The sequence below is a fragment of the Leuciscus leuciscus genome (genome assembly GCF_965113295.1).
Source record: "Leuciscus leuciscus genome assembly, chromosome: 13".
NCBI classification, from domain to species: domain Eukaryota; kingdom Metazoa; phylum Chordata; class Actinopteri; order Cypriniformes; family Leuciscidae; genus Leuciscus; species Leuciscus leuciscus.
In genome coordinates, this window is record NC_138737.1 from 3,843,550 (window position 1) to 3,871,118 (window position 27,569).

General features: G+C 36.9%; 1 protein-coding gene across 1 annotated transcript; it reads right to left on the reverse strand.

Annotated features, from left to right (window-relative positions):
• dpysl2a (dihydropyrimidinase like 2a) lies at nt 1-27,569 on the reverse strand. Its single transcript, XM_082187870.1, has 14 exons — nt 27,244-27,569; nt 14,177-14,265; nt 13,883-14,067; nt 12,039-12,203; nt 10,339-10,400; nt 10,001-10,081; nt 9,477-9,545; nt 8,913-9,033; nt 6,879-7,035; nt 5,804-5,945; nt 4,640-4,810; nt 3,063-3,242; nt 2,792-2,957; nt 1-1,920 (listed from the first exon to the last, which is right to left on the reverse strand). The coding sequence occupies exons 1-14, from the start codon at nt 27,283-27,285 to the stop codon at nt 1,829-1,831; spliced, it is 1,722 nt and encodes a 573-aa protein (XP_082043996.1). The 5' UTR covers nt 27,286-27,569; the 3' UTR covers nt 1-1,828.

The window sequence follows — 27,569 nt, forward strand, 5'->3', positions numbered from 1 at the left end:
TACAGGTTTTGTTCAACAACTGCATTTTATTGTAACAATCAAAGACATGAAGAATGATGAATTCTGTACATATCTTCCATGAGAAATGTTCAGCTTGTCATAACACTCACAGACATTAATCAAGAACTGTATCACTTGGTGAATAGGCAGGCAAGACGATTTATAAAAACAAAGCAGAACTGCAACGTAAGAAAATCATTGTGACCAAACGTTTAATTCAGACTAACACCGATCAACCTTACGCATGCCGGACGATCCGTTTGAGAGACAAGAGTCACTGCAACCATCAAAATGTCCTCACGGTAAAGGGGTCGTGGCTGTGACGTCACGGGAAACGGGTACGAATAAAACCCCCGGTGAGAAGAGGTTACCGGGGCAATGCTCCAACACGGCACGGCTGTCGTATCAAATCAACATCCATGCCGAGCGATCGGGACCATTGCTATGGTGACCGCCTTCATCCTAAACTCAAATGAAAGGGTGAAAAACAGCAGCTCTCTCTCGATCTACTGTTCGCCCAGGGGGGTTTCTATTAATTTCCATTTGTATTGTTGTAGGGCCTATTCTTTCTGGTGAAGACCCCCTTTGTGTAAACAGTGGGACAAAGTAGGAACGGACAGTTTGACATTTACAGCGAAAAATGAGTGAATTCAAATCACACCAAAACCCCACATGACTGCGCACCACGGCCAAGAACACCACTGTTAGGCTTTTCTCTTTTTTTTGTATTTTTTTTTTTTGTCATTGCTCTAAAACGTCTCAAGAACTGCAGTTACATAACGAGAAAATAAAGAAGTGCAAAGAACGTGAGGAAGACAAACGTCAGGGATTTCAGGGAGCGGTGTAACACTGACCCGAAACCGAAATCATAGCATACATACAAAAAGAATCAAACTATTAAGTTCATTTTAAAACAACATTTCTAAAAAACATTGAACAAATCAGGCTTTTGTGGAAAAGTTGACACTTTTGCAAAAATGTAAAATACAAATGTGGTTTGCATCCTAAACAATAAATAACTCATCGACTCTTCCTACAAGGAAAAACAACAAATCATCAAAATGGCAACAGCACGTTTAATACTAAACGATACAGAGTTTTGTGCCGTTCTTTTCCAGAATGCAAACGAATAAAAACATTTAAGTATGGAGGCAAATGACGGATACAGTACTAGTTCCTGTTCTTTGAACGCAGCTTACTTGGTTAGCCGGAAAAGTTTCAGAAACACTTGGCAAAAAAACCAAAAATGTTCTTTCTTTGAAGCATGCATTGCATGTTTACGTCATTTATCAAGGCGGAAATAAATAATTATTTTTCATTTTAATCTAAGTGCATGTAAAAAAAAACAAAAAACTAATTTAGTCACTGATCAAAGAATTACAAAACAAATGCTATTATTTCCAGTTCATTCGTCGCATGTGAAATGGAAGGTTGCATTGCATTATGGGATACAGTACACAGTGCAATATGCTCTGTTGCATACTGCACATTTTGCAAAATGTAGTAGGTCGTATGTAAAACTCTCATACTGTGAACAGTATACATACTGAAAAATTAGTATGCTAGTATAGTATTCCGAACATTGCAACATATGCCAACTATTCCAGAGCATAAGGCCAAGTAATCCTGAAACGTATTCATCAAAGCAGCACACACTCAAAGAACAGGACGCTAGAATGATGAGGTTTGGGGGGTGGATGAACGGAAGTGGAGGTGTGCTTGTTGGGACGCGTGTCCAGATGACTGGATCAGTCCCGGAGAAAAAGCCCAAGTTTCTTTAACCCCCATCCCACCCCTTCTTTTTTTCTTCTCTGTGGAGTAAATGATTTTATCCCAGGTTGGTAATGTTGGCCCTGCCACCGGGGGGCGCCACTATGCGCTGAGTGGGACGACGAGGGACGTTGTCGTCAATTTGAGCCCCTGTGAAACAGAGCATGAAAAAACACAGGGCTTAGATGGAGCACACATAAAATGTGTGAGAAAACAAAGAGTATGCAGCAATAAAAATTGAGTGTTGAACAGTTATCAAAATGTAAATATTATTTGCATAGTGCTTTTCACAAAACAGAAAAAGCTTTACAGAAAATCATGATGTTAATGTATATAATGTCTTCATGCCTTACTGTTGCATTCAGCAGATTAAAGCTGGGCGGTAATATAGTTTACATTTTGTGACGGCAATCAAGCATTTCAAATATACAGTATACAGTATATATCACCCTACGTGAATTTTCTGTATGCATGCGGATAAAGTTGGACGTACAGTACTTTTATATCCAACTTTATATAACGAGCCGGCCGATAATATAGTTACATTTTGCAGTGAAATGTAAAAAATCAAGCAGTTGAGATTTGCTATATTGTACAAAATGCTTTATCTGACTGCACTGTGTGTTGGATCATATATATACAACTTTATATATAGAGAGCTGGGAGGTAATACAGTTTACATTTTGCAAGGATATAAACAATCAGAGATTTGCTATATAGTGCAAAGTTTGTATCTTATAAATAAAAATAAGATGCATTTTTAATCTAATTGAATGTAAAAATGTCAAATTAATTGGCAGTGTGATCCAATAAAGAGCCAAAAAGAAATGCAAAAAATCCTGGCTGGAAATTTATGGAAGATCATGCGGAGCGCAATGCATTGTGGGATACAGTGTGATCTGGTTGTACTGTATATTGCACATGACAGGAAATGCTATATATACTGCACATTACAAAAATAGTAGTATGGCAATATGCCATAATGAAAAGTCCCTTTGTTGTAAATTAAGTGTATTCTCACCAGACAGGCTGAATCCAGACTGGTGCAGGTTGCGAACCGGTTGAGGAGCAGTTTTGATTGGAGAAGTCTTACCAGAAGTGACAGGGGTCATGACCTTAGGTGTCACAGTGACCTCACACACGGGGCCGTCGTATAGACCTCGCGGGACTCCGCGCAGCTCGGCAAGCTGTGAAGAGAGACGCCTTAATTACTCCAAATCATGATCTCTAATCACTTGTGCTGAGTTCATCTGGGAGTTTTATGTGTGTGTTTATATATAATGTGTATGTACCCTGCTGCGGGCCTTTATCCTCTTGTAGACGTAGTCTGGGAAGGGTTTACGGGTGATGTAGCGTCCAGAACCCTCAGTAGTGTGCAGGTTCCCGTCCTCTAGGACGATCTTCCCCTGGCTGATCACCACCAGAGGAGCTCCACGCACCTCAGTCCCCTCAAAGATGTTGTATTCCACCGCCTGAGAACGACACGGGTAAAGCGCTCAGATCTTTAACCACTACGTTCTACAAATGTCTGTCTAGTCTGTGTACTTTCAACAGAATCTGTAGCACACCCCTTAAGTAATTACATATTAAAACATTATGGGGTTACACTATATTTTAAGGTGTCATTGTTACAGTGTAATTATATATTTAAGTACTGAGAATTATTAATTAACTACATGTACTTACTATAGGGTTAGGGTAGGATTAGGGTTTAGTTGAGGGTTAGTTGCATGTAATTATGCATACTTTACTGTTATTACTATGGTAAGTACATGTAACATGTAACAAGGACACAAAATAAAGTGTTGCCGCTGCATTTATTCTGTCTGGAATCATCACATTTTTATGAACGAATCACACTCAACATGTTTATCAAAATTATGTTCAAATTATTTATAATCTACCAACAATGGATTAAGTACTGTTCATTTTCTCATTTCAGATATTTTCAAGTGATTTTTTGAGCAAAACTATTTAAATGTTGTATAAAAACAATTATAAATCTAAAAATTACTTTTTCATAAATCTGTAATATTGATTCATATTATATTGACCAATACAAAAAATATTTTCAGTCACATTCAGTCATTTCTTTAAAAAATTGGGGTTGGTGTGATTTTTTAATGTTTTTGAAAGAAGTCTCTTCTGCTCACCAAAGCTGCTTTTATTTGATCAAAAATACAGTAAAAACAGTAATATTGTGAAATATTATTACAATTTAAAATAACTGGTTTGTAAAATAACTGTTTTCTATGTGAATATATTGTAAACTGTAATATATTCCTGTCATCGAAGCTGCATTTTCAGCAGTCTTCAGTGTCACATGATCCTTCAGAAATTATTCTAATATGATGATATGCGGATCAAGAAACATTTTTGATTTTATCAATGTTGAAAATAGTTAATACGTTTGCGGAAACCGTGACAGTTTTGTTCAGGATTTTTTGATCGGTCAAATTTATTTTAATTTGAAATCCTTTGTAACATTTATTAATGTCGCTTTTGATCAATTTAATGCATCCTTGCTGAGTAAAACGTATTAATTTCTTTCCAAAAAGAATCCCGCCGAGCGTAAACTGTTCAGAGGTCACCAGCGCTCAGTGACAGCAAGTGTGACCTCCTGATAGTTCACTCTCTCCATATTTGACCGCATCAACATCTCATTCCAGTCAAATTAAATCGGTGTAGACCGCAGGATCGGCCTCGCTGACAAACATGAGCGGACAGAGCGAGCGAGTCAGCAGAATATTAAAACAGCTCAGAGCAGAGGATCATGGGAGTCAGAGCTGGTCCAGAACTAATGGTGTCGCCCACATTACGGTTCATTTAAAGAGCCCTCAGACAGACAGACAGCCTGTTCTCTTCTCACCAGGTGGTGACTCTTAGCAGAGATGATTTTGGTGGTGTCGGGGTCCCAGAGCACCAGATCGGCATCAGAGCCCACGGCGATACGGCCCTTCCGTGGGTACAGGTTAAAGATCTTGGCAGCGTTGGTGCTCGTCACAGACACAAACTGGTTTTCATCCATCTTACCTGTCACCTGTGAAGCAGAACATTCATCTTAAGGACAAGGTCAGAAACGTGTTACGGGAATGATACAGTAATGAAAGTTAGGTATAGGTATAGTGTGTTGTGCACGCCATGAAACAGAATATCACTTCAATAAATGGAATAAAAAGTACCTTTAATTATTATAAATAATGCTAACATGTATTATAACATCCAATCAGATTTTAGAGAATAAACTAATAATTGATAAATAACTTTTTTTTTAAATGTACCATGTAATAATAATAATAATAATTTATTATTTATGAAAATATTGATTATCATAATTTAAAATAATGTCACATGGCTTATCCAATCAGATTTTAGAGAATAAACTATTGATTGATAGGTAACATGAATACAAAAAAAAAAATGTATGTACCTTATAATAATAATAATTTATTATTTATGAAAATAATGATCATCATAATTTAAAATAATGTCACATGGCTTATCCAATCAGATTTTAGAGAATAAACTATTGATTGATAGGTAACATGAATACAAAAAAAATTTATGTACCTTGTAATAATAATAATAATAATTTATTATTTATAAAAATATTGATTATAATAATTTAAAATAATGTCACATGGCTTATCCAATCAGATTTTAGAGAATAAACTATTGATTGATAGGTAACATGAATACAAAAAAATTTGTTATGTACCTTATAATAATAATAATAATAATTTATTATTTATAAAAATATTGATTACAATAATTAAAAAAATTCAACATGGTTTATCTAATCTGATTTTACAGATGAAACTATTGTAAATACCCTGCTACCTTATAATAATAACAATAATTATTATTATAATTATAATCAAAATAATGCAACATGGCTCATCTAATCAGATGAAACTATTGATTATTAAATACACACTTTGGCTGCAATAAATTAAAAAAGATAAACCCATAAAAAGTAACAAATGATTTTGAACAGCAAATTCTCGTTTAAAGCAGATAAAGCGTCTCTCACCACACACTTGTCCCAGATGATGGACATTCTCTCCTCAGTGCCGTTAGTTCCCTCCGGGATGAGGGTGAAGTTATCCTTGCCGACGGCCCTTTGAGAGGTGTTGAAGGTGCAGTGGGCGCTGCCAGTCACCTGCAGATCACCACTGCACAGAGAACAGATGGTTAAAACAACGACAAACGCGGCAATAGAATGTTTTTTGGACAATGTATTACCAAGGTATTCTTTGAAGAACCTTTGAATATCATGCAAATATTTAAATATGTTCTGTTGTGTGTTGCTAAACTCCATGTGAACTTCTGTTAGTAAAAAAACATGCATCAACTTATTTTATAATAATACATGCAATTTTATGACTGCATATTAATTGAGAAATATAATTTCCTGTCACAACACAACCGTTTAAAATGAACTAGTAAAGGCAACAAGTTGTTTAAAAATTGTGAAAATGTGATCAGTTACAGGATCAGAAATACACTTTCCATTATAAATCATATACATTTTATTATCTTTTGTTAGTTAAAACACGTCAGCGGAATTATATCAAAAACCCATTTGATATAACCATCAGATACCTTCGCTGTACTGTACCATGTTATCTGCAGTGTTATTTTAATATAATTAATGTAATATTATAGCTTTATATTCAAATTTTGAATTTGATTTGATTTTTATATTTTTTTTATATCTAGACATTATTTATACATTTTAATAACAATTTTAATTTTAGTTATTTTAGTACATCAAGTAAAATGAAAGTAAGAAATTGATAACTAGCTGAAATAAAATACTTTTTTTATATGTATTTTTTGAGTTAACTTTTATTTTAATTAAAGACAATGTTTTTGTTTTTTTTTGCTTTAGTTTTAGTAAATTCTTTCATAATCATTTGTATTTTATCTTCGTTTGTGTAGAGAAAAGCTCACAGTCGGCCGTTCTTTGTATAATGGTGCCCTCTAGTGATCAGCCCATTAATGACAAATGGGTGACCATAATGAATAACGCCTGCTCTGCACACACTCACTGTGGTCCAAATACCCCCTGTAATCTATGTCCCATAATGCACTAGGACACACACCAGGCCAGCAGGGAGTTGAGATAGTCCGGGGTGGTGGGGTCGGGGCTCAGGGGTGGAGATGTGATGTAGGCTGCAGCTTTGGCCCAGTTCTTGCTCCAGTAGTGAGTGCCGTCTGTCCCCAGGCTGGCTGAGATGGGCTCTCCGTACACCACGGTACCTGAGCAGGGAAAGCACAGGGTCAAGGTCGCTACAATGGTTTGAAGAGCTGTTTGCAGCTCAGTGAGCACACTAGATTTAAAGTGATGTTGGGTGACGTCACTTCTTGTTGACGTTCAAAGTATTGTTAGTGGTTGTTGTTGTCTAGGACATCTCTCCTCTAGCTAACTTCCCTCTTCATGCTTCTCTCTCCTCCACTCCCCACACCCCCCTTCATGTGCACGCGCACTAACCCCCCTAACCCCCACCCCCAAATCATTCTTGTCAGTTATTGGCTGGAACACTGTTTGTTATGTTTCGTGGTCCAGCCTGGGCCAGTTTGTTTTTCTTGCCGTTTGTGGAGCCTGGGTTGTCTACAGAGACCACGTTTTTTTTTAGTGTGTTCAGGGGAAAGGCAGCTAGCGGATAGTGAGGAGATGTTTGCTGTATGTGACAAAAAATGTTTCGGCCTAAAAAATGCGTGACATCGCTGAGAGCACCTTTAAGAGCTACTTCGTTCTTCATACTTAAGTACTTAAGTGCTCATAAGCAGACGATGCTCCGTTTCAAAGTCTAAAGAGCTGTTTTGCTGTATAACGTCTGCTGGAAAAACAGCTAAAACCAGTCAATGCAGGATGGCTGGACGTTGCTGGTTTAAGCTGTTCAAGCTGGTTTTAGATGTGAAAACCCCTTTAATACCAGCAATGACCAGACTGGAAAACCATCTTAGTCTGGTTTTAGCTGTTGTTGTTTTGTTTTTCAGCATTGTCATTATCCCTTACTTGAAACCAAGTCAAAAAAGACTAATAAAACTCCCTTCTAACAGACATTAGCATAATGCTAAGCTAACAGTTAATTTAACAGTTGATTGTTCATTGCACTTATTATAGATAATGATTAAAATATTTTTAAAATGACATTTTCATTACAAAAAAATATGTGAAAAGATACATCATAAGGCAATGTACTTGCTCTGCTGAAAAAAAAAAACCTACAAAAACTAAAGCTAAACCCCTGGTTTAGGGGGTTTTGGCCAATTATTTCAGACTGGGAGACCAGATCTTATCCCTAGTGAAAAAAAAACTACAACAAAATGTATTTAAAATACATTTATTTCATACTAAGTAGGCCTGTACTACAAATCCATTAACATATTTACTGACATATCGCTTGAGACTTACTCATGTAATTATAATTCAACTTTATGTGGAGTACTTCTTTACTGTACAATGCACATTTCTTAATATAAAGCCTAAAATGTGTGGGTTTTTTTTATCACTTTTAGTAAGGATAGTATGATCTCTGTATATTATCAGTCTTTAAATGAAAGATATTTAAAGTGTACTTAAAGTATACTTGCAATAGTTCCACTTTAGCACAATCAAATATACTTAAGTATATCTTTAGTTGGACCTCAGCACTATTTCCGCATAACTAAAGTGCATTAAATTAAAATTAGTTGTTACAATTCAGCAGACTTTTAAGTATATCAATTTAGTATACCACAATTATAAGTGCAGGGTATTTACATTGTAGTATACTTAGCATAAAATGAATGTATTTCAAATACATTTGAGTATATTTAAGGAAACCATCTTAGACCTCAGCTAAGGCTAAGCTTAGGCTGGTTTTTAGCTGATATTATTCTGATATTTTCAAGCAGAGGCTTACTAGTATTACTATTTGGCACAGCATCCGTGTTGGAAATTGCTTAAAAATGTTGTCTGGGTCGGCAGGTCAATAGTGTTTGGAACATCGTCAGTGTCAAATGGCCTCTAGGTAGGAGTCTATTGATAATGTGAGAATAAAACCCATGTGACAGCTTTTTCCAAGCTCATCCAAGGGTTGAGTCGGATGTCGATCAATTCATAGGACTTTTATATCAAACATCTGATGTACCTTTTTTCCTAGCCTGGGCGATGACATCAGCAGCACTCTTGCTCATCACTTTGGTGATGTAGAGCGGGCAGTTGGTCTGGTTGGCGATGGTCACAGCCCGGTTGATGGCCTCGGCCTCCACCTATAAAACATCGGCCGACACTCACTGACCTTCAGCTGAAATTACAGACGCAGCCGAGGTAAAGTGCTGCTCAGCACCTCCTGAACGCTGACTGCACTTTATGTGCGCCAACGGACTCGGCTAAAGGTTTCTGGAAGGCTGATACCAATGATCAATGACTTTGGCAGCAAAAACTGTGGGAAAGTGGAAAGTCTGAACTCCCCTGATCCCTAAAGGGAAACAAACCATAAATGTGTTTTAGTGCTGCATGTTTGAAGGTTATTTTGGAAGCGTTTCTCGGGTCTCGATGTACGTGTAAGGCCAGTGATGTGCTAAAAACCTCCATCCATGTGGTGCACAGCTGTAATTTTGCAGTATGAGTGTCATGATGGTGTATTTGGTGTGGTGTGATGTGCTCCAGATTATAGCTAAACTATAGTCAAGGTGCATGTGAAGCGTTTTACCTCCTCTGGGCGGCTCAGAACGTGTCCCTCTGGACCAGTGATACCCAATCCCAGAATCCTCTTCTGCTCCTAAAAGCAAAAAGAGAGTAAAAGAGATATGGATTTCACATAAAAAAATAAACAAAAAATAAAACACAATTTATCATTACAGCAATGCAGACATTTTACTTTTTACAAATACTACATTTAATATTATATAATCTCTTTTCATCTGCATGAAATGTGGAAGGGAGGATGATAAATAAAAAAAATCTTAATTATCCCAAAAATATACATATTTTTTCCTTCTTTTGAGGTGATATACAGTACTGTAGATCAAATTCAATATAAAAATCGCCATTGCCATCACAGGAATATATTACATTTTAAAAATATTCATATAGAAAACAGTCATTTAAAATAGTAATAATATTTCACAATATCACTGTTTTTACTCTATTTTTGATCGAATAAATGCAGCCTTGGTGAGCAGAAGTGACCGTTAGTATATTTCGTATATTATACTGTATATATGTTGAGCTCACCTCAGCAATGATGTCACCGTTCTCTGCGTGCACCTGGGCGATGGCTCCAATGTCCCTGATCCCACTGAGTACTTCATACATCTATAACAGACAGGAGAAACAACGTTCGGTGTGTTTTCTGTGTTTTTTCGTCTGCTCTGGATCTACGGCTTCAGGAAACGAAGGTGAACATGCTCTCTCGAATCACATCAGTGCATGTAGAACTCATCATTACTGCATTCTCAATGCACCGAAAACACAGAGATTTAGACTTTATCAATTAAATAAACCGTGTTTAATCCAAAATAATAAGCATAATTAAAGGCATATGCATGAGAGATCATGCTTTACAGTCATACCTGGGAGTCATTTAGCTGAAAAATATCCTTGTAAGCCAAGTAGACCAGGAAAGAGTTGACACCTGGGAGAAAAAAAGACCAGGATGTTAGACATCATCAGACATGGACACACATGCAGAGCGGGTTGAAGTAATTGGGTCACAGATAGTTTAAAAGCAGAAATGTTCAGACTGTACTGCTGTCTTGTAATGATTCTTCCTTTCAAAAATGTGTGTAATTTGAGCCATAAAGTGCCTAAATCATCACTTTCATGTGGGAATACTGTACTAGGTGGATAAACCTAATCACTGATGTAACTGATGCATTGTGACATTATTTTCATGACAATTAACCCTCCTATTGCATTTGGGCCAGGTTTCACCCAGAAGCAGCATTCAAATTTCCCAAAACATTGCAAATCGATTAAAACCATATATATATATATTTTTTTTTATAATAATAATAATAAAAAAATTAATATATATATATATATATATATATATATTTTTTTTTTTATTATTATTATATAAAAAAAAAAGTATATATATATATATATATATATATATATTTTTTTTTTAATATATATATATATACTTTTTTTTTAATATAAATTATAATACCTTGTACGTTCTGGGTGAATTTTGAATTGAGTTTTGACTGTAGTAATAACATAGTAAAATCTTGCTTACACTTTCATTGCACATATTTAAGCTGAATTACAAACACCTCTTTAGCGCGTCGCACCTCTCCCAACTCAAACATCCCAATCACCGCTCTTACGGGTGTTTGTGAAGGCATGTCTCGAAAGTTAAAAGGTCCAACATATTATAAATACTTTTAGCTGTTTTGCAATGTGTCATGAGAGAAAGCTACTGAGTAACTAACATTCTGTCTTGAGCAAACGTGATTATCTCATTTATAATAAACCCATCCAATGTATCTGCACCAGGCGCATGTGTGAGGAACAAACTGAAGACTAAAAATGTCATCTTTTAATATCATTTCATTATTTAATATTATGTATCTGTATTATTATTCTTTATTAGTATTCATAATCAGTTGTATTATCTTAAGAAGTTTAAAATGCATGAGTTAGACTATAGATTGCATGTACACATGTGTTTAAGGATCATATTTTAGACACAAGGAGGGGAGCTGGGAGAGTTATATATTTTGCTTAGAGATATGTGTGCAATGCAGCGTTCACTGAGCAGAGATGTTCCACTAATGATGATACATCAAATGTGTACAGTTGGCATGTTCTTTACAAGGAAAGGAATGTTTCAACTGATGCAAATGTACCACTAATGTATACACAGTGGGAAAGTGGATTGCACCATGTGTAAGCATGAGGTATACGTTCCATTTTTAAACATAAGCAACATGTTTTGATACCTTACAAGGAAGTTGAAAGTCACTCAGTGGTGTATATAAGCTCAATCTTACTGTACCACCCCAGAGAAACATAAAAGCAAGACGGGGTGAGGAAGGAGAAACATAGATAAACCATTACAGTTGGCATGATGGGGTGAGAGGATAGAGAAATGGGGAACAGAGAAATCTTGAATGAAGACCTCCTCGCCTGTAGCCTTATTCATCTATGCCTGTTTCTCTTGTATGTATGATACATAATAAATAAGAGATCTCTTGGCAAAGTAACTGGTGTAGCTTCCGTGATTCAACCATAACGGGGAAAGCATAATTTTCAAATCGACACATACCGTGATCTTTGACCAGCGCCTCGACCTCCTCCTGCATGCCCTTGTGCCACTCCGTGATGTCCACATGGAGAGAGTAATCACAGCAGGACTTGTGGTCGGCCCACTCCCTCCACTGGTTAAAGGCAGCGATCAGACTAACGCCCGGCTCCGGAACCACATGATCCACTGAAAATACAATATATTGATCCTATATACTTAAAGCGAGGGAACTTGTGTATATACTATAGAATTAAATGGAAGGATATTAAACTTCAACATTTAACTCATCCCACACATTTTAGGGGTTTAAAAGACACTTAATATTCAGTGATATTATCAACTTGTCCAGACTGTACTGACACTATTGGATGAGAACAAAACTTGAGCTGGATAATGAGAACAGTCTTCAATAAAGCTGCTTTATAGCTGAATCGAATTTGTTTCATAATTGAGGCAACTGACTGTTATTGAAATTAACTGAATCAACACTGAACTGACACTATTGGCTTCTGTAAAGCTGCTTAAAGGTGCTGTCTGTAAGAGTGACAGCTAGTGGTGGAAATAGGTACTGTAGTACAAATTCAAAATATCAGATATCGTTGTTTCCCCCGCCCCCTCCTCCTCAGACTTTCCAAGTGACTCGACGATCACACGGGTTGCCAGTTTGAGGACACGCGACATGAACGAGCGCAATTGACAATGAATGATTTATCCGCGTTTTAATATGCTCACGTTCATAGAGATTCTTAGATGGATATCAAGGCTTTTTAGGTTGTGTGGAATCTGCAATCTCTGACTCAGTTTGTTAGCTTGTTTCCAAGGCTGCAATACGCTGTGTTTCTGCCAACTGGCAACCAGGGGTGTCAAAATACTATTGGGGGAACTGGAAATGGGCGAGATCACACAGACCAAAACAAAAAACCACTGACAACATGGAACGAGTAAAATTATAAGTAAAATAACTGGCCGTAGAAGTGTTTTTCAGAAAACCGAGTATGTGAACTTAGCATGTTTCCTGAATATCTGCAAACATATTATGGTATTTTTATGCTTTAGTAGAGTAAAAAAGTTACATACAGAACCCAAAGCTGAATTAAGCATTTTTCATGATTTGATTATTTTTCATATTACTTTTCATAATGTAATGAACTTTGCATTGTAATTGAATCAGTTTATAAAGCTGCTATGTCTAATTTATTCATAAATCAAATTCAGATAAAATGTACATTCTTTATATGTAGAAATTTGACTATCATCCAAAACATATTATATATGACTCATTTTGTATTACATTTTGAAAATAAAACTTTATAATTAGGGCCAAATTACTGGGGGGAAAAAAGAAATCCTGTTAAATACAAAATATCATGAGATTATGATTCATAATTCTGACTATCAACTAAATTGCATATAAATCATTATTTTATAATTATTTTTGTTATTATATATATTTAAACACCATTATATATAAATATATATATAATATTGTGTATATACAGTATATAAAAATAATATTGTACATTTATACTGTACATATATTTGTTATTATATATATATATATATATATATATATATATATATATATATATATATAAATGCAAACAATTTTTATATATAATAATACAATTTCATATATATTTTTTATAAATTGCATATTTACATTTATGCATTTGGCAGACGCTTTTATCCAAAGCGACTTACATTGCATTTCAAGGTACACATTTTAAATTCTTATCAGTTCTGGCTTTCCCTAGGAATCGAACCCATGACCTTGGCGTTGCAAGCGCAGGCGCTCTACTGTTTGAGCTGCAGGAAAACACATATAAATTATTTTATGGTCTTGTTATTAATTTTTTTAGACGTACTGATCATAGTGGTGCCGCCAGCGAGAGCAGCTCGTGTGCCCTGGTAGAAGTCATCAGCCGCTGTCATGCCCCGGTCGGGCATCTGGAAGCGGGTATGAACGTCAATGCCACCTGGGATCAGCATCCTGCCGTGGGCGTCGATGATCTTCACACCACCAGGAACTATGAGGTTTTCACCGATTTGCCTGGAGAGAGAAAATAAACATCACAAAGGTCAACAGAGGTCATCTCTACTGTCAGTCAATCCCTCAGACTAGAAAAACAATGACATTAAATAATAATTAAAACACTTGCTTGATGACTCCATCCTCCATATAGATGTCGGCATGGAAAGACTGATCATCGTTCACTATCTTCGCACCTTTGATTAGAAGACGGTCACTCTGTGAGAAAGGGAGACAGAGAGTCATACAAAAACTGCATTTATTCCCAGCATCTGTATGCCAACTATTTATACAATAATTTGACTGCAACTCAAAAGGTCTCACATGCTCTCAGTTTAAGCACAGAAACACTTTGTTTTTGCATAGTATGAACAATAAAACAAAAATGCATGTGCATATTTTACAGTAACATCTCCTTCACTGGCGGTTCTTAAAGGCCACATACCCACTGCTGCTCAATACAGGTTTCACTCATTTACTGAGTTTAATATACAGTATATATATCTCAAAACAACTGTAAGTTCAGGAGTGACTCCTGCATTTCATACACACATGGATAACTTAGGGGATTCACCTTTGCATTTAAAGTGCCCCTATTATGTTACTTTAAAGGCTCCTCATTTTGTTTCGAAGGTCTCCTACAATAGGTTTACCTGCATCCAGGGTCAAAAACCACTTTAATTCTCTCATAATATACATTGCAGCTTCAGCTCTTTTCTCAAAGTGTCTGAAACGGTTCAATCAAGGATTCAGTCTCTCTAAACCCCGCCTTTATGAAATCCTGCACTGCTCTGATTGGTCAGATGGCCCAGTCTGTTGTGAATGTGATTGGTCTACTCTGCTCTGTTCTGATTGGTCAGATGACCCAGTCTGTTGTGATTGGTCTACTCTGCTCTGATTGGTCAGATGGCCCAGTCTGTTGTGATTGGTCTACTCTGCTCTGATTGGTCAGATGCCCAGTCTGTTGTGATTGGTCGATCGCTTACAGCGAGTGTCATGCTTTGGAAGTGCAGCAAAGTGGATTTGCTTTGGCAGCGAATCCAGAGTCTTCTCGACATGATGTCGACAACACGAACCAAACTCTTTCAGTCGCTACAACTACAGTGTTTTAGGTCGGGTCAAAGTAGACATTCACACTGACATTATGCAAATTTGTAACAAACCTATGTAGGTTTGAGTAGGAAGTAAGACTGGAGTTACTGATGACTCGTTTCAGGCAGTTCAGAATCGATTCTTTCTTTTGGAAGACAATAACTTTTTATTACTTTTCATAACTTTCATTTATCTGCACTTTGATCTTTAAAACATTGCAGACGTTTTAGATTCACAAACAGCTCTATTACACACTACATGAAAGGTAATATTCGAAAAAGCATAGTAGGGGCACTTTAAGGCAATTGACTATAAACCTTGCAGGGTGTGTGTGGCTATAAAAAGTCACCACTGTTGTTGACAATGAAGTGAATTGATAAATGCTTTTGCATGACAAGGTCACTGTAGGAAAAATCTAAATGAGATGCAGATCTCTTCAACTGGAGACTATAACAGTCCTGTTATAAACCACTCCGTGCACTAATTTATTTTACAGACAAGCACTGGACATGGAGTTCAATCACAGATGAAGCATAAAGATCGCTAAGGCACATCAGAAAAACACTGATTCTTATCATGCTAAATGTATTGTGACACGCGATCATGGGCGCAACTGTTATTTAAGGACACCGTGATTGACTGCAGCCCGCATGCTTTCCTTCTGTTCAGACACACAGTTCAATTATTTTCCAATCAATATTAAATGATTGAATGCCACAGTATTGCCACTTTAACCCATCGTGATAGTGACTTCCAAAGGCATGATGGGGATTGTAGGGGGTTTAAGAAGATCTTAGCTGCATTGTGCTCTGTAATTAATGACCTGATGAGATAATTGTCATAGAAGTCCTATTCTGTCGCTGGTTGACTGCTAATGAGTAGCTATCGTTGAGCCGTGGTTCAAGATTCTACTGTAAGAAAAGAGCTTGTGCTGTGGAGAACAAGACAATGCTGGAAAGACTGATAAAAAGAACAGGATTTATAGATAAAATAATATATTTATGATTGACCACACTTAAACTTAATATGCTTTACAATCATATCAGAATGATTTTATTTAACGAAACAAGCACAAATGAATGTTGACTTTACAATTTAGTACTTTATGTCACATTTTTAGTGCTGTTGATGACTAGCAATGAAGTTTGATAGAAAATACTACTTACTAACCTACTTTTAGAGGCACAACAAACTACATTTCCCATCATTCTCTGTCGCAACACAGTTACAATGATAAACAATAAAATACACAGCGTCTGGTTTAAGACATGCTTTTTTGGGGGCGTTAAATAATGGTGCAAATACCAGTAAATAGACTAGGCCAAACGTAAATCACCTCACGTGATTCATTTAAATACTCTCCTCTCATAAATTTTGCGTTTGAAAGGGAAACTCCTACAAATGCATATTCAATAAGGTCAGCCGCAAAAATAACACTGGCCAAGCCTTTTCAGCGCTAATTTTTCACTGCGTGTCTTTAGTAAATCCTAACAGTAGTTTTTAACACCAAAAGAGGGTTTGTGCTGGAGCAAGCTGTTAGTAAATCTGTCCCATAATGTGCATCATTTGCTCTTATATGTTCCATTGGGTGGTTGAAATGACCAAAATCTTATATCACGATTTGAATAATTTTATTTAATTAAAATAATATATTATGAGAAAAGTGAAAGTAAGGGTTTTAAAAAAAAAAGAAAAAAAAATGCTGTAGAATTCACTTTGAAACCATTTTCACTCAGAAATTGCTAGTAAATTACACAAAAAACACAAAGAAATGGCAAGTAAAATAAGACATTTTGAAGTTGAAAAACTGAAATAGTATTTTCTTGTAAAACATACTCTAATATTAATTTGACAAAATAGATATCATTGATATTTCACCACTTTTGACACCAATTTCTATATCAAATGAAAAAATGTATACTAGCCTTATCTAAGTAAATAAGAAAAAAAATATTTAATAAGATACAAAAAAATAAATAATAATAATTACAAGGAACAGCACAAATAAATATAACAGAAAAAAACTGGATGACAAATCTCTTACGGTTCATCCTGTCTACCGGTATATCGTTCAACCATTATTGCTAAAATATAGCCTATGTATTTTGGACTGTTGTTAGTAAGTGGAAAAGAGAGAATTGTTTTATTCAGACCAAAGTACCCTGAACACACCTTGCAAATCACTCTTCTCTACACAAATCCATTACTAGTGCTGTGTCTAGACAAACGCTGGCTCATTCTGCAGCCTAAAGGCTCATTATAACAGACCTTTACATCTGCTGACCTCTCGGCTTATTCAGCAGTAGTTTAGTGTTCTAATGCATTCAGGAATACTGACCAGTTACATGATTAAACACTCAATTTAAAGGCAGCATTTCATATTCATCTAAATGGATGGTTATGCTCCTGGATGCTCAATCAAAAGATATAATTGGCACAGCTGAAGCATCAACAACATCACACTAGGAAAACTTGAAGTCCAGTGAAGCCCAGCTAACAAAAAGATGTTCCAAGAACGTTTTGCTAAGGTTCACATTGTTATAAATGCGTTATGTATGAATGTTCTCTGAACGTTCAAAATGTTCATGAAAAATGTTTTTTGGGTTATGTGTATTTTTGGGTTTATCATTCTTCAAACATTTTTTGAAATGTTACTTTTGGATGTTCTACTAACATTCTAAAACAAGTAACATTTAAAAAATGTCAGACGAACGTCCAACTAAAACATAAAAAATAAAATTAAAATTAAAATCCATGTATAAATAATGTTTTGGGATCATTATTAAAGGTATAATGGAGGATTTTCTTTTTCTGGGTGGATCATCAAGACTATTGGTCCCTACTCTAAACAAAAATGGTGCTAAATAGCACTAAAAGTGGTTCATTGGCTTATAATCATAGGGGAACCACTTTAAGTGCCATATAGCACCTACCTTTGTCAAATGGTGCTATGTAGAACCATAAGAGGTGCCATAGAGCACCTTAACCACCCCAAAGAACCGCTAAAGAACCGCTGAAGAACCAAACTGGGCTTAACAGGTTCTTTAAATGGTAGTGGTGCTATATAGCACCTTAACCACCGCAAAGAACCCCTGAAGAACCGCTGAAGAACCATTTTTTTTTGGTGTGCTCCTTATTGTCAATCATTCTGGTGATATGTTTACGTAAGGCCGTCGTACGTGCTCGTCCTTTCTGCGCATGCGCACTTTTATGTGTGGTGAGCTACGGTTTCAGCCATTCACTGAAGCTCGCCGTTCTCACCGGGTTTTTTCAAAATGTCTGAGGGTCGCAAGAGAAAAAGTGTCTACGAATTGTATGACAAGAAGAGAAAGGCCTCTGAAGAAAGAAACAAGACCAGAGTGTTTTTGGGAGAATTTTTCACACGCTGGCATGTGCTAAAAGCACAGGTCGGGCTTCCCACTGATGCCTCAGTCACGAAGTTTCTACTCGACAGGTAAAGTTTGGCATGCTATTTGGAGAAATCCATTTAAAATCACTGCTAGTAAAAGTTAATGTAAGCTATGATTAGCGATGCTAGCGTTTAATAGGCGTTCTCTCGGGAGCAGGGAGAGTGTTGCGCATGTGCATTTTTTCAAAAAGTGGAGAAGGCGGTTCTTTTCTAAAATTCGGGAAAATCCTCCGCTATACCTTTAAAGACCAGATAACTTTGAATGAACATTATATTAATGTTACTGGATGAACGCTTGCCTTTAACTTTGAGAGAACGATGCCAGAACATTAGCTGAAGGTCTAAGAAGGTTCCCTGTCAGCTGGAGAGCGGCTGTCCATCTGTGCTCGGCAAAGACTTGGAGGTTACCGTGTCATGACCTTTATGACCCTAGATCTGATCTGGATAAGCCTTGTGTCCAAAATACCCTCCGCTGATACTTATGACACACTGAACTCTGACTGGACCTTTCCTTAAAAGAATCAGAGCTTTACATGAGTGAAATATGAAGCTATTTGCTTTTAATAGTAAAGTAGATCAGTAGGAACAAACAGACGTATAGTGTATAAACCAGAGCCTGTGCGAGATGACCCCGTCCATTGATTCTTTACTGTCAGGTTTCGACCTCACTAATGGCAGCTATTTCAGCTCTACTGAGCATATTTGTGGCACAATTTTAAAAACACAATTATGTAAACATACATCTTACATTTTGAGGTGCAAATTAATAGTATAAATATGTAAGAAGGAAAAATATGCATAATTGTAATATGCAATGTTTTTTTAATTATTCACCAATATTTTGGCCTCAGGGTTTTTCGAGGTGTAATGGAGGACAGATATAAATATTGTATTGTATAAATAATATCTGAAATACCATAACTTAAGATTCAAGATGCTTAAAATGCTTTTAAATCATATCAGAATCTTGTATTTTTAGAGGCAAGCACACATGAATGGCGTATTTACCATTGGATATGGTGTATTTAAGAGATATTAGTAAAAGAACAGTGGAAGAAACAAATTGTTATTGTCAACGTTGACTTTACAATTTAGTATGTACACATTTTGAGTACTGTTGATGACTAGCAATGAAGGTTGATAGAAAATACCACTTATTTATCAGGTTTATGAGGCGTCAGAATGGCATGATGAAAACTACATTTCCCAGCATTCTCTGTGGCAACACAGTTAAAAAAAAATAAACAATGAAAAAATGCAAAGATAAAGCATTAGACCTTATGTTCATCACTAGATCTTTATTATGTTTCATTATTGCCAAAATAAGTTTTTTTTTTTTTTTGTAGTAAGTGGGAAAAATCTATTAAAAAAATATAAAAAAACACAATTCTCATATTAACCCTTAAAGGAGTAAATGCTTGGGGAAGAATCAGATCATGCAATTATCATGAGGCATATCTGAGACAATCATCATCTCAATCAAACATTTTTTAAGGTATTCTTTCATCAAATGGAGGACAGATATAAATATTGTACAAATAAATAGATATGTAAATATATATAATGTCTACAACACAATATAGTTCTACCCATCTCTAATAAAAAATAAATAAAATACAGTTATGGTAAGGCATGGACAGTGTACAATGTAGTGAAAAAATATAAACATTATACAAACAAAATAAACATTAAAATACACACAGTAAATGGCCGCTAGTTAATACGAGACTATGTGATCTTGTCTGTGTAAAATTCCAAACCCGCTAATCCTGATACATTTTGCATGAGAACACGCAAGAATACCAAGAAGAAGAAAGGTTACGCAACTTTGTTGTAAGAATGTTGTCTTGAATCCGCAGAAGAACGTAAACTCGTCTCTACATGTATTTACATGTTTATGACGTTTGACAATGAAAAAACAAAAGCTGACACCAATCTGTACAGCAGACCCACCAAAAATACCTTTACAAGCTCAAATAACAGTGCTCATATTTCAATTCATAATTCCTGAGGACTCTGACACTGCTGACGCTACTATAGTGTTTTACTCAAACTGCAAAAAACTAAGTTAAAATATTTTTCTGTGGTTACAAATACTGCTGTTCGCACTGAACTCATCCTGAACCCAGAATATTCCTTTAATCCATTGTAAAGCCTGTGAATGGGCTTAATTGGTCATTACGTAACAGCAAAAAGATCCCTCCTCTAGTAGATCAAGCAGTGCAAATAGTGCTTGTACTTAAAATGTTGAACTAAACGCTTGTTATGGTTACATTTCCGACAGCTAAGAGTGCATAGTGCCGCTCTGTTTAGAGTAAAGAGACAAATGCAGCACTTACTCATTTTTTTCTCTTCTTTTCCCCCCACGTAGTGTGTAGTGCAGTGAGCGTGAGAGGTTGTTAATGATGGCTTCCAGAGAGCCCATCCATACCAGACCAAATCCCTGCGACCCACTTACAGCAAATCCAGTGCATACTTTTATCCTAAAGACACACTACTCAAATTGACAACCAGGGGGGCTTCCCAGAAAAACTGCCTTTCCGAAAGTAATGTGCACTGAGAACTAAGAGAAGTGGGTCAAACACACTCAGATTGGTGAAGGTATACGGTCACATCTAGCAGTGGTGGAAGTGTTTATGTGGCTGATCAGGTTTGTGTTTCACGTCTTCACAAGAATAACACGTATGCATGCATGTATGCATGAGGTCTAAACACAAAAAAATACAACATTTTGAGGGTCTGTTCTGCTCTGTTTGCGGCGGCTTTAAAATAAATAAATAACAGAGACCATAGACATTGTAGAATTATTTTAGTAATGCCTCACAAATGTCCACTGACAAATTATTTAATCAGGTTAAAGCTGGTTTGCCAATCATATACTCATATAATCCTAACCTGAAAGCTGTATAAATAAGCTTTTCATTGATGTATGGTTTGTTAGGATAGGACAATATTTGGCTGAGATACAACTATTTGAACATCTGGAATCTGAGGGTGCAAAAAAATCAAAACATTGAGAATATCTCCTTTAAAGTTGTCCATTTATGTTTGTGATTGTGCTGCATTCACTCACAAAAATAAATGTTTTACATATTTACGGTAGGAAATTTACAAAATATCTTCATGGAACATGAACATTACTTAATATCCGAAAGATTTTTGGCATAAAAGAAAAATCGATATTTGTGACCCATTCAATGTTTTGTTGGTTATTGCCACTAATATACCCATGCGACATGTGACTGGTTTTGTGATCCAGGGTCACGTATGTGGTTGAAATTATATACAGTGTTTTGAGTGGTAAGATCTTAACGCAATTACATGAATGCAGAACATTGTGTTTGAAATAACAAAACATATAACATAACAAAATGCAAGTATGCATTGCACTCTCAGCATTGTCACATTAGGTGCTACAACGAGCAATAGTATAAACTGTTTTCTTCTACATTTGATGTTTATAGCTTGCACATATGGTTTAAAGGGGTCTCTATATCCTTATTCAGCACTGAGATTGCAAGAGCTTCATGCAAACAACAAAATTGACTCCATACGTGAATATTTACACTAGGAAAATGGTGAATGTGGCCTTTTTCTGTTCATCTGCAGTCACAGAAAAAGAATATCACCCAAACTAGCCACAGCAGATTATTTCCAGGTCAAGAACTTCTTCCTAAATAACAGCAAGTTGACTATCACTGTTGAATCACTGATTATTGGAGCACAGATTATTCAGTCTGTGTACTTTTAATTCAATGTGGAATTTGCAATTGCTTTGTAATTATTTGTGAAATGTACTTGCAATTTCTGAGTGAAAATGAAAAGTCTGAGTTTGCTGTGTTCCAGGAGCTCAACTTCTCTGCGCTATAGCTGGAAATCTGGAGTCTTTCTGATCCCAGAGGGTTAATCGTGAGTTCAGCTGGAGATCAGAATGACGTTCTCGGGTTCTGAACTAACAATCAGTGTAATCTACAGGATCAGTGTGCTGTCAGAGATGGAAAATGATCTTTATCATGACAATTGAGGCCATAACAATGTCACAGTTTTAACCAAACGCGTGTCAAATTGTAGTGAGCAGTTTGTCGACACCTGCCAGCAATCAAAAGCACATTAGGTGTTGAAACCAAGTTTATTGGCGCTGACATTGTTCTCAGGAAGACGTATCATTACGTGCTATAACTCAACAATTCACTTCAGTGATTTTTCTAACCACACATTTAAAGCACACACACCAGGGGCCCTATTTTAACGATCTGAAACGCAAGTATCAAACGCGAAACGCAAGTAACTTTGTGGGCGGATTTCGGCAAATCTAAAATGGGTTGGTCTGAAGTAGCTACATTACTCATAGTCTGGGCGTAACGTGAAATAAACCAATCAGAGCGTCATCTCACATTCCCTTTAAGAGCAGGCGCGCTTGTTCCATGGCGGCTTGCTATTATAACGGCGGATTTGCCAGGCGCATGCCAGGAGCGGTTCACAGCCGAGGACACTGACGTTCTCGTCAGGGCCGTAAAACACAGAGAAGTGACATTGTATGGGGATGGGAGAAACACACCCAAATTAGCTTCGGTTAAACAGGCGTATAATAATTAGTAAATGTGTAAGCTAGATTTATGCCTATTTTTTCACATCTTCATGGACACAATAATGATTTCCCTCATGTGGAATATTTTTCCTTGTAGTATGGTTTGCAAAAATGTCAACTGCTGCGTCTGTGTAGATGAGAGAAGCAAAGTGTATGCGCGTTGTGCACACGCTACATTATGGCCAAGCATGTGCCCTTAAAATAGCATCTGAATAATGCGCCACTGACTTTAAACTAGGTTTCTCCTGGTCTGTGGCGGAATTGTTTTCTGGAACTGCAAAATAGCACCAGGGAACGTTTGCGCCGGAACACGCCTCCTCTTTTCGCTGATCCGCCCCCGGGAGCGCAAGTTCATTCCCTAATTTACTGACGTGCGTGTGTGGAGGGAAAAGTCTGCTGTGCGTCGGGTGCAAAATAGGAATGATACATGCGTCGGTGTACAAAGTCAATTGCGCTGGGTGCAAGATAGGGCCCCAGGACTACATTTACATGTAAAACATAAAACATCACAAAGGAGATTTCTAGATATCTTGTGTTTTAGATAGATGGTTGTGAGATTAAATGGAGAGCAAACTCTTTAAGTCTCCTGTTTCTCAGATAATCTCACATTCGGTCTTGGGGTTTCAGAAGAGATGTGTGGTTAGAAAAATAACAATCCCATTATGTTTGCAAAATGATCAAATGGAACGTTCCCTTAACATTCGCATAACCAAGAAAAAACATTGGACGTTTTAAACATTAATAGAACAGTTAGTCTTTATAACTTAATGGGAACGTTCTGGGTCCAGCCCAGGCCAATCAACTCTTTTCTTTCTATTATCGGAGAGACCAAGCTGATACTACTAAGAATGCTATCAGAACTGCTGAGCATTGAACAATAAAATGCTGCATTCACACCATGTCATGATTACCGTAAGTTCGAGATGACAACACATGATGTTCTACTCTCAGCTGTTCGAGTTTAGCTTTTTTTATGGCAACACAATCAACGCCTAAATGAACTGCAGCAGTCAGGTGGTACAGCGGTCACATGGTACAAGTAGGAGCTCTCTGAATATTCCCAGCTTACAAGTTGTAAATCCTAGGGCGTGAATGCTTTCACCTGATTGAAATCTCGAAATTACGACATGGTGTGAATGCACCTAAAGTTTCAGAGCTTCTATCATGATGGGTTGATGACACACATCTGAGTTTTTTAAGGTGAGCTTCACTGCTGTCACCAGTTCAAACGGGAGTCAAAGGGAATGAACGACTGCACTTTTATCAAATCAATGAGAGAGCATGAGAGAGAACAACATGAAACCAGCAGATCTCTCAGACATTCGATACGCTGCGGATGATGAAGTCAGGCGAAGCAGAACATTGTCTGGGCTGTGGGAATGTGATTGCTGCAGAAAACATGCCTAGAAAGTGGGCCGTGTGTGTGTGTGTGTGTGTGTGTGTGTGTGTTTCAGAGGGAAAGGATCGAGTGCTCAGGCCATGTTTGTCATGAGTGATGTGGCGATGTGACACTGTAAAACAATGATAAAATGAGATTGAAGTATAAGAAGTATAATTTTAGTATAATTGTAGTATAATTGTAAAAACATCCCTCTTCAGCCCTTGTCTTTTTTGCTTTGAAATCATTTTTTATAGAGCAAACATAAGAATAACTTTCAAATAGTAAGTAATAATTCAGGGTAAAAACTCACTGGACTGAAGCAACTGAGGTTTACTTGATTATCATTTTTTAGAAAAATCAGGTGAGTTTCGAAACATGATCCATCAGGCTTTTAATGAAGGTTTATTTGTTCATATCTCAATCATCATTATATTGTATTGCATTATTTGTTTAAAACTACAGAGCGTTGATCATAAAACTAAGCATTTAAATATCATCTTACTAAGACATTACTGGCAGAAATGAGTGATGACTGATATGCATTTTATGTAAGTATCTGCTGTACTGTTATAAATATCAGAATGTCATCTTATTTTTTGCCCTTATAAATATCAGCAGCATTTGCACCAAATTGCCTATTTTTGCTCAGTTTGGGCCAACACAATTTATGTGTTTTTTACTCCTCGAGTATGAGCTTCATATCCTCACTATATCATATATGATCCATAAATGCCTGATGTATCAGATATGACACAAAACATAAAACACATATGCAAACTTTTATACATATATATATATTGTCTCAAGGTTCACTAAACTCTCTGTTTCAAAACATTAGATTTTTCTCTGCCTATTATTTCATAAGTCAGGCTTTACATGTTTAAGCATCTTCATGCAGATCTTTCCCATACAATCTCATTCACATTTCCACATATATTAACTGGGGTGCCATTCACATTCGGCTTTAATTTAAAATAGCACATGGCAGCTTTTGATTCTAAACACATGGATGCAAATGAGATTTAAAATCTTTTCGAAGAAAAAATGTGGGTCTGTTCCTCATCAAAGCTGATAAACAATATCATAAGATATAGTACATCAGTCATATGGACTAGTTGTAGGTTATTGTATTGTGCTTTTTTGTTCCTGTTAGAGCTTGACAGTTGATTTCAGTATAAACTGTCATTGTATGCATAAGCGCTGTATTAATATTCAAACACTCCGCAGAAAATGAACAGCATACAGATTTTGAACAATGACATAACGTGATCTAGTCCTTTAAGTCTTTGAGTGTGTAGTATAGAGCAGTATAGTATCAGCGTTTGCCACCCACTGGCAGTCTTATCACCATCCCTTAAGATGGCTGAAGCTTAGCTGACGTTTAAGAGCTAAAGGCAAGATCTACCGGCAAAGGCAGAGTTTTCCTCTTTCTCCCTCCTGTCCCAGATCTGTCCGTTCCTGCAGGCCTTCTGCAACCAGATCACCGCCTCTAAAACAATCCCAGAGAATATCGAATGCAGTGCACACTGTCTTTGCACTGTGATAGGCCAGTGGTGGACGGAACATGTATTACAGGCAAGTGTCACCACATACCATGACATACACTTTACATTCACTGACCTACTTTTCAGAAGAGGATTTTCATCCATTTCCTCTGGAGACGGTTTTCTGCATTTGCCACGGCTGTCAAACCAGCGGGGGTGTACGAGGAGGCCATTGCTCCGGCATTTAAACCGAAGCTGCTTTTTACATTAATGAACTGCACTTTAGAAAGTGGATTTTGACAAAGCCATCATTCACTGAATATATAGCCTATGTTGTAAGATACATTTCTGCAATAGATATATACATTTGAAGGCTCAGTTGGAATAGTGAATAATGCTTGATTGGATTCTCTGATTTGAGGCTATGATATATCCTGGATGTATGCATGCTTTACACAGGCTAGTTTTTCAAGTTTTCAGTGCATGCGAAACCATAATTCACGAAGATTTCCAAAGAACTGCAATGATGCAACGCTTCACTGAAGATAAGATATTCCTAGGAAGATGAGACATATTCCTAGGATCTTAAAATAATACATGTATGCATGAATGCTGAACAGCTTTCCATACAGTCGATTTTAATGTTGAAAAAAATTATACTTTTTGATGGCGGGTTTCAATGCATACAGAGACACTAGTCACAAAAAATCACCAGTGATGAATTACTGTATATGCATTTGTGACATGATATAGCAACATTATAAGACACATTTTAGCAACAAAATAGGATTGAATGTAATAAATTGTAGTATTGCAATCAAATGTGGGCAGGTTATGTTTAAGGCTTGGGATAATGCATTATATTCTATTTAAACGAGGCTGTTTTATAATGCATGCACGACAGCTTTCCATAAGGTAAAATATTCATCCAGTGGGACCTAGCGGAGCTTCAATGGATCTGACCCACAAAGAACCCCGGTGATAAGTGGGTCTGAATGTGTGTGACACTGAAATGAGAGGTGACAGTAATCCAACATCTGATGTAAAGGTATTGGCATAACTGGACCACCGTGAAAGCACAAAACCGCAAACTGCATATATAAGGCTTAACTTGATCATTTCAGCACTGAAATGCCATTATAGGAATCTCCGCTCCTGTTAGGAGTCGCTGTCATCATTTCATCACCTCACATTCATAATCGCGAGTGCTTTCAGACCATCGTTCGTGTTGATCTGTACTCACAGTGATGCGAGGGATGTTCTTTTTGCCCTGGTATCCGGACATCTCTGCGCTGATGGCTGGAGATCCGCACGCGTAATGGTTCCCGATGCGCGTTTGCAGAAGCTCAATGACACCCGCCGCTGTCGGCACTAAACAACCCGGATGCGATGGTGGGATGTTTCCAGACAATCCTGCAGAGATTCTAAAGGTGGATGATGAAGTTTCCCCTCGGTTTCAGGAGACGGGCTCTTCTCTCTTGTTCCGGCGCAGCGGCAGGACGTTCCAGACAGACACTGATGGAGATTTACGCGGCCAAAGCCACCGTGCATGCGCAGCGCAACACCCCA